Source organism: Onychomys torridus, chromosome 1 (assembly GCF_903995425.1).
Source record: "Onychomys torridus chromosome 1, mOncTor1.1, whole genome shotgun sequence".
Classification (NCBI taxonomy): domain Eukaryota; kingdom Metazoa; phylum Chordata; class Mammalia; order Rodentia; family Cricetidae; genus Onychomys; species Onychomys torridus.
Genome location: NC_050443.1, coordinates 86620138 through 86629231, shown reverse-complemented (window position 1 = coordinate 86629231; position 9094 = coordinate 86620138). Strand labels below are relative to the sequence as shown.

The window sequence follows — 9094 nt, the reverse complement described above, 5'->3', positions numbered from 1 at the left end:
TTTTGTTATGATATTAATAGTCATATAGAGTACTAACTAATTCTAGAAAAAAGGCTTTATCTAGCTTCCTGTACATGATTTCAGGTTTGAGTCTCCTTATCAGTTTTCTGCAGTGAATCATGACCATGCCTAACAGCAACATTTGAATCCTCCAAAAGGATGATGGAACCCCATGACAATGATTCCACATGGGCTATAATAATGCCACTAAGCTGACAAACACCACCTAAAGATTGATTTTGGACTACAAACTGATCAGGACAATCTTGAGGTGGCTAGATAAGATGATCCAGCCTTACAGACTACTCTAGCCAGGACTTGAGACAAGCCCTGCACTTTCCCATTACACAGAGACTGGACAACAAATGTTACAGATACCCCTCCCAGGACTTGATAATTAACCCAATTTTTTTCTTTTCCGGATCCCCTAAAGATGCTGTTTCCCCCAGACAGCAGGAAGTAAACTTAAGAACATGATTCCCACATTCCTAAGTGGTGGGGTGGGTGGTTTTTTGGTCTTTCAATGGGTTATGGATATTTGTCATCATTTAGGGTTGTTGTATACAAGTTGTTATTGGTAATGCTCAGGAAAAAGATGAACAAAGGAGTTTAGATTCAGGGTTCCTGTTTTGAAAAGAAAAAGGGGGAATATAGATATTATAGGATATAAGAGTAAATTATTGAATCTACTCTGAAAAGAAACAGAGGATATAGAAATAGAATAAAAAAGGTAGATAATTGAATCTACTTTTAAACCAAAAAAGCAACTACTAGTTTAAAATATTTATATATTTATATAATATTAATATATTTAAAAATCCATTGATATGGATATTTGTATAATAATACAAAGTTGAGATCATTTTTAGAACATATTGTACCTACATTTCTAATTTTATTCAAGGTATTGTACCTATACAGCTAATTTTAAAATATAAAGCAAATTGCTAGTCCTTGAAAGTTATTATTATAAACTAATTAGACTATAAAGAAATGCAAGTTAGGAATTAGTCATTACAATCAAACTTGTAGCCATATTAGCTGTTTTTAGGCAGCTTAGAGGCAGGTGGGAAATTCAAAGAGAGAAACAGGAAGAAGGAGGGGGATATGCCAGCAAGCCACTCAAGTAGCAACATGTAATGGGACACAGGTAAAGCCACAGAAGATATGGTGATACATAGATTGATAGTTATGGGCAAATTTAAGATATAAGAGCTAGCTAGCAAAAAATCTTGAGCCATGGCCATGCAGTTATAATTAATATAAGCCTCTGTGTGTTTACTTGGGTCTGAGCGACTATGGGAGTGGTGGGTGAGAGAGATTTGTCTTGTCTGTGGGCCAGGCAGGACATAGAAAAACTGCTAGCTACAATTGGTGCCTAGATGTGGTAGCAACAGTTTCCACCTAAAACTTGAAAAAAACTTAAAAAAAATTTCAAAAATGGAGCTAAAAACAGCTTCCTGCAGGCTTGAGCTATAGTATGGTGGATTCACAGCATGCAGGCTTGAGCCAAGTAGTATGGCAGATTCTTTCCATAATACACAGAGGCATCTCCAAGCCACACACTATGATGCATGGTGGATTTATCTTTTTCTAATACAAAAAAAAGAGGTTTTGGGGCTACAAGGTGCTGGATGAAGACATAGACCCACTACCTTCCAGAGTCTGGTGGTGAGCATGGTTCTCCCAAAGCTGGTGGTAAACATAGTTTGCCATGTTAGAAAGCTGAGATGGGCAGAGCCAGCAACCAAAGCTGCTATTTTAGTCCTAGTAATGCTGTAGTTTAAAGCAATAGATTCACAGAAAAACAGATTCAGATAAAAGAAACCTCTAAACAGTTTACAATATGTGTAAAATATATATAGGTTTGAAAGAGAAAAGAAAAGCAATAAAGACAGTTATATAAAAAATAGAAAGTTTTAAAAATAAAGTCTTTAAAGAAAAATAAAAGTAATATTTAAAAAATAAGCCACATAAAGATGGAAATCTCACAGAGAGTCTGGATTATGTTGTCTTTGAAATTTTTAACTGCTGAGAGACATTTGATTGTAAAAGCTGCTGAGTTAAATCAATATGTATATTTTAAAGATATCTTGATTTCAAAATCTATTTCTAAGGATACATTGCTTTGGAAAAGAGGTTCTGCTTTTGTTTCCATAAAAGATGAGAACCTGTGGATTGCTTCCAGGCTAATATGGTTTGAACTTCCAAGACCCTCTGAAAGGTCTCCAATGACACCATGGCCCAGATCATCCAACATCCAAAACCAACTTCAAGGCAACTGTCTGAGAATATAGCCTCACAGACTACTCTCGTCAGGACTTGACCATAATCCTATAATTTTCTTTGTATCACTATAAGAATACCATGCCCTTTATCAGCAGGAAGTAGCCTAGAAAACTATATCCACATTCCCAAAAAATGGATTATGGATGTCTGTCTTTGTTTAGGTTGTTAGTTACAAATTGTTATTTGTCATAGTCAATATCTTTCTAAAAGAAGAAAGGGGGATATGATATAAAAATATAGGATATAGATATGATAGGATAAAAGAGTGGGTTGTTGAACCTACTTTTAAAGAGCAACTTGTTTAAAATGTTTTACATTGATACAAATTTTAGTTTATTGATACAAATTTAAAGTTAATTTTGTTATATTATATATATATATATATATATATATATATATATATATATATATATATTTCTAATCTTGTTTAAGGTATTACATTTGTCCATCTCACTAGAAATTGTAATGTATAATTAAGAAATACAGATTAATAACTAGTCATCCATGATAATCTAACTTATAGTCAAACTAGGTATGTTTCCAAGGTCAAGCAGAGATATATTTTAGATAGACAGATCATCTTCAAACACTTCAAAGAACTACAGAATATGACATTTAAAATGTTTTTACAACTTAGACTTTCTGGACAATGAGAAACATCTGCTCCTGGCAGCACTGATTTACTTCAGAGAAGAGGAGGGGCATCAAAGATACTCTATAGGAAGTTTATCTTCTTCTTGGCAAAAATAGCCATTTGGGCAAGAAACTGTCCCTGCCTGGACTGCTAATAAAATGTTGTATAAACTGGGCATGCAAGACCCATAGGAAGGTGACCAATGAACTTTACAAGATGAGATGGTCCTTCAGGTTCCTGCTTTGCAGAAGAAATTGTGTGACATTCTACAGATATTCTACAGGACACAGAGAGAAGCAACTAAGAGACTCTAGGCCTGTAGGCTAAAGAAAGGATGCCCCAACATTGCAGAAGAACTTTGGGTAACTGTTCAGCTTTCTCTGTCATTCTAGATTTTTGAAAGTTCTTTACAATGTACTTCCTATTTACTTAGGTAATATATTCTGGGGTCTTTGATGTAGTTGAAGACTAGATAGTTATAATTATGGTTTTTCTTGGTTCTGATAAGAGATAAGGTAGATATGATACCCCTTGATAACTTTTAGTTGTCGTATTGATCTAGCTGGAACTTCAATTGCTGTATTTGAATAGATATGGAGAAAGTGTATTGCCTTGTCTTGTTGCCAATTTTAGTAGAATTGCTTTGAGTTTCTCTCCATTTATTTTGATACTTGCTATTGGTTTGCTATAAATTGCTTTTATTATGTTTAGGTATGTCCCTTGTCACCCTGCTCTCTCCCAGACTTTTATCATGAAGGGGTGTTGGGTTTTTTATTAAACTTTCTTTTTATTTATTCTTTGTGTCTTTCACATCATGCTTCTCAATCCAATTCATTTCCCATAACTTCATATTCTCCCTCTGCATTTGCAACTCCTCCAAAAAATAAGAAAAGAAAATTCAAGAGAAAAAGAAAGAAAAGGAAATCTCATCTTGGAAACTGTAGTTTGACACAGCAAGTCACACAATAAGCCCTTTTATCCATGTATATCTACATGCAAGTGTTCATTGCAAAGAGACATTGGTCTGCTTTGAGTCTACCCTGTCAATGCTGGGCCCTCTCTGGAACTCTTCTTGAATGGCCTATTGTTGCTCTGTGTCTTGGAAATACTGCAGCTTTGGGTCTGCAGGATTGTCCCCTTCACATGCTCCACCTGATAATAGATGGGGTAGATGTTGAGGTGGTCCAATTAGTAACCCTGTTTCTGGCCTGGGTAGTTGCAGGGTTGGTCAGCTCACCAGATCTTTACCACCATAGTGAGTTTACTGTGGTCCTTCTTCTTCCCTTGACTCATCAGTTGCTGTTCCACAAGTGGGAAGGGAGCAGAAGTGGGAAAAAAAATGTTTGGATGGCTATGGATATGATGGAGTTATCACTCCAGGAGATGCTTTCAATGAATCTACTCAACTTTATTCCAGAGTAGAGAAAATATATAGGATTAGGAAAGCAGGAGAAAAACCTTGATTTATATTAAGTGGCATGCTCCTATCATATAGCTGGATTAGTGGAAGCACAGCCTAATCAAAATGGCTAGAGCATTTGCCTAATTACCATATGGTCAGCAGTGAAGAATATTTGCAGGGAACTATGTCAAGGGTCATCCCTGAGAAAAGTCAGGCATTTGGGCCTACAGACATCCTCCAGATAAGGCTAGGTAGAAAGCAGGAAACCTTCACTTGGGGGTGGGAGAGTTCATCTATACTGGAGGGATTCAAGACTGTCAGTTGTGGTTCTGCTTTTGTTACCACAGAAGATGAGAACCTGTGGATTGCTTCTAGGCTAATATGGTTTGACCAGCCAAGACCCTCTGAAAGGTCTCCAATAACACCATGGCCCAGATGAGCTAACATCTATCTAAAAAAAGATTCAAGGCAACTCGTTCAGAGAATATAGTGTCACAGAGTACTCCAGTCAGGACTTGACCATAATTCTTAATTTTCTCAGGATCCCCTTTAGATTGTCAGTGCCCTCACCCAGCAGGAAGTGTCGGCAGTTGGAGTAGAGCCTTGTGAGAGCAGTGAGTCCTTGTCGGTGACAGTCACCCAAGCTATACATTCTAGCATCCAATCTGACATAATTCGTAATCCTAAATCAATTCTGATTGACCCATGAATATATTTAGAAAAGGCGTTTAAACTCAATCTCTGCTTACTCTCATCTTTAAAATAGAAGAGTGTGTGTGCATGTGTGTGTGTGTGTGTGTGTGTGTGTGTGTGTGTGTGTGTGTACAAATCATTAAACTTAACTAATATAATGGTCTGTGAATTAAGCTCAGTTGGTGAAATCCTTGCCTGGCATGCATAAAGTCTGATGCTATATTTCTAATATCACATAGACTTATTGTGGGGTGCCTATTAAGTACTTGGGAGATGGAGACAGGAGGATCAAGGTCTTCCTTAGCTTCCTAAGAAATTCAAAGTCAATCTGGATTACATTAGACCATCTTAAAAAAGAAAGAGATAATTTACATAAAGCATTAAATATATATCTTATTAAAGAAATCTTTAGCCAGCCGGTGGTGGCGCATGCCTTTAATCCCAGCACTAGGGAGGCAGAGACAGGTGGATCTCTGTGAGTTCGAGGCCAGCCTGGTCTCCAAAGCAAGTTCCAGGAAAGGCACAAAGCTACACAGAGAAACCCTGTCTTGAAAAACAAAACAAAAAACAAAAAACAAAAAACAAAAAAAGAAAGAAAGAAATCTTTGACTGCTGTTTATGTATATTGTGTGAAGTGTGCATGTATGATGTGTACGTTTTTGTGTAAGTCCAGGTGCATGCATACAATAGTATGTTTATAAAAGGTCAGAAGACAATGTCACTGTGTGTCCTGATCTTCCACCATTTTTGATACAGGGTCTTTTCTGCCATTCACTGCTCCATACTCTAGGATACTGGCTAAGGGAGTATTCAGAGATAATCCTGTCTCTACCTCTCATCTTCCAGTAGGGACAGGAAACACTTTGTATAAAAGCTGACTGATGTTCAGTGGCCAACCACTTTTATCAAGGCTAAGTCATGGGTACAATGTACAACTTAATGAAAGTAAGATTAGCAAGAGAGTTGAAAGCTCGGTCTTGGTAGAGGAACACTGTGCATTCTTATCCTGCAGTAACGCATAATAAACTGATAACCAAGCTGCTCTTGTTTGAGGTATGTGAATTGTGGAATGAAACTTTTTACTGGAAGTCATACATACATGTTTTCATGCATTATTTTCTAAAGTAACCAATTGCTATCCTTATAGCCCTTGACTATAAAAATTATGAGTGCCGTCAAATAATTATTCCAACTTTGAATCTCATCCCTCCCTGTATTCACCAAAGTACCTAATAGAGAATGTTATATCAACTACTAAAATACTAAAAGGAAAATTATAATATATAATATATAAGTAATAATGTGCCAAATTGTTATTATTATTCATATTTTACATGATGAAATTAATATTTCAAGGTACTTTAAAGAGTTATGATCTACTTAGAAGTATTTAAAATATTTAATGAGTTTACCACAGGAAGTTGCATTTGTAATTTCAGTGTGACTGCTCTTCTATGTCTTCTCAATTGTAACAAGAAAATTCATATTCCTTTTAGAAGTTGATCAAGACATGACCTCACTTACAGAAATGATAGCTGTTGTGACCAGTATCATTTACAAAGGACCCCTCTATGTCTTAACTACCAGAAAGCTGAAATGCCACCCTGATGTCTGTCACTAATTCTTATGTGGCCTCAGTTGCATGGCCACACATTATTTATAGTATAGAATTCTCTGAGTTAGTTCAACCCACCTGGTGTTCAGATCTATTCATTTTTTTAAAGATTTGTCATTTTTATTTTATGTTTATGAATGTTGCTTGAATATATATATGTACACATCACATACATGCCTGGTGCCTGTGAAGACCAGAAAAGGTCATTGGATCCACAGAACTAGAACCTCAGATTGCTATGAGAAACCATATGGGTGCTGGGGAATCAAACCCTGGTCCTTTGCAAGTGCAGCAAGCTCTCTTAACTACTGAATCAACTCCGAAGCCCCATAATTTGGTTATTTATTATATGTACATGCAAACATATTTACACACACACACACACACACACACATATATATGTGTGTGTTACATAGCTTAAAACATTTTTCTGCTGAAAATGGAAAGATAAAAATGCTATTTAATAGAAAGAAAAATAGAAAATTATACAAGTTTTTAAAAATCCTGTGCTGGTGATATAGTAAGCATTTAATAAAAGTTAGCAATTATTTAACTCTTTAAATATAATTCTCTGCTTTTACATTTTGGTCTTTTGGTACACTTATAATAACAATATTGTTATTTTCTTAAGAATCACATTATTTTATATTTATTTCTATGAGGGAGTGGTGCAGGTAACAGATATGCTTTACTATAAAAAATGTAAATAAAAGTTATTTATTATTTGTAACAAATTTCTAGCATTTCTGCTTAAATTATTTGGAAGGAATTATTATACACAAATGTACAAATAATTATAACCCTAGTAAAATGTTCGTTGTTGGTCTATTTTTTAAAAAATATATTAGTCGGTAATGCTCTCCATGTCTATATCAAATAAAATGAAGTGACCTATTTGTAAATCCCTTACTATTATGTCTCCATCACAGCCTTATTCTGGCAGCAGCTACACTGTCTCATGGCTTTCCTGGAGGATGGGAACCACACTGCAGTGACAGAGTTCATTTTATTGGGCCTAACAGATGACCCAGTCCTTAAAGTCGTCCTCTTCATCATCATCCTTTGTATCTATCTGGTGACTGTGTGTGGGAACCTCAGCACTATCCTTCTCATCAGAGTCTCTTCCCAGCTCCATCATCCCATGTACTTTTTTCTAAGTCACTTGGCTTCTACTGACATAGGCTATTCATCTTCTGTCACACCCAATATGCTTGTCAACTTTCTGGTAAATCAAAATACCATCTCATACCTTGGATGTTCTATACAGCTTGGCTCTGGTGCTTTTTTTGGGACAGTTGAATGCTTCCTTCTGGCTGCCATGGCTTATGATCGCTTTGTAGCAATTTGTAACCCACTGCTTTATTCAACCAAAATGTCTACACAAGTCTGTATCCAGTTAGTTGTAGGATCATACATAGGGGGTTTTCTTAATGCTTCCTCCTTCACTCTTTCCTTTATTTCTTTTCTCTTTTGTGGACCAAACAGAGTCAATCACTTTTTCTGTGATTTTGCTCCTTTAGCTGAACTCTCCTGTTCTGATGTCAGTGTCTCTGCAGTTGTTACCTCTCTTTCTACTGGATCAGTAACCATGATCACAGTGTTTGTCATAGCTGTCTCCTACACCTACATCCTCATCACCATCCTGAAGATGCGCTCCACTGAGGGCCGCCACAAGGCCTTCTCCACCTGCACCTCCCACCTCACTACAGTCACTCTGTTCTATGGGACTGTCACATTCACTTATGTGATGCCCAAGTCCAGCTACTCCACAGACCAGAACAAGGTGGTGTCTGTATTCTACCTGGTGCTGATCCCCATGTTGAACCCCCTCATCTACAGCCTCAGGAACAATGAGATTAAGAGTGCTCTCAAGAGACAACTTGGTAAGAAAATATTTTCTTAGGGCAATCTATTGTTTTATAAAACTTAATATAATAATGATAATTACCCAAGACCAATGGGACCATTATCTCAGGTTTGGTTATGAGGCTTCTTGTTATACCTTTTGTCCTCATCTCCTTTTTATCCCAGTATATATATACTCTATTTACTGTATTTCTCTTTTTTATATTTTAACACATCTTTGAAAATATTATACAATGTATTTTGATCATGTTCATACCCTCTCCCAACTCCTCTCATTACAACGCCCTTTCCTACACACCCAACCATTCTTTTTATCAAAACCAACTTGTGCTATCCATACATTCTTAGGTGTATATTCTTCCACTGAAGCATGTAGGTCCACACTCTTTAAAAAACTGACCCACCTCCTGGAAGATATCAATTGTCAACTCCTCGGCTACAGATGGACTTCATGCTCATGTCCCCTCTCCATGCTGGGGCTTTGTATGATTTTTATCTTCTGCATACTGACACAGGTAACAAGAGTTCCTATCTGCAATCATTCTGTTTTTTCCAAGAAGGATGGAGTCCACTATGTTATGCAGTGGGTTACAGC

The 9094-nt window shown here is 36.6% G+C and overlaps 1 protein-coding gene across 1 annotated transcript; it reads left to right on the top strand.

Annotated features, from left to right (window-relative positions):
* Positions 1-7591: 7591 nt before the first annotated feature.
* On the top strand, positions 7592-8536 carry LOC118593451 (olfactory receptor 494). Its single transcript, XM_036202934.1, has one exon. It carries the CDS (start codon positions 7592-7594, stop codon positions 8534-8536), a length of 945 nt encoding a protein of 314 aa, XP_036058827.1.
* Positions 8537-9094: the final 558 nt, after the last annotated feature.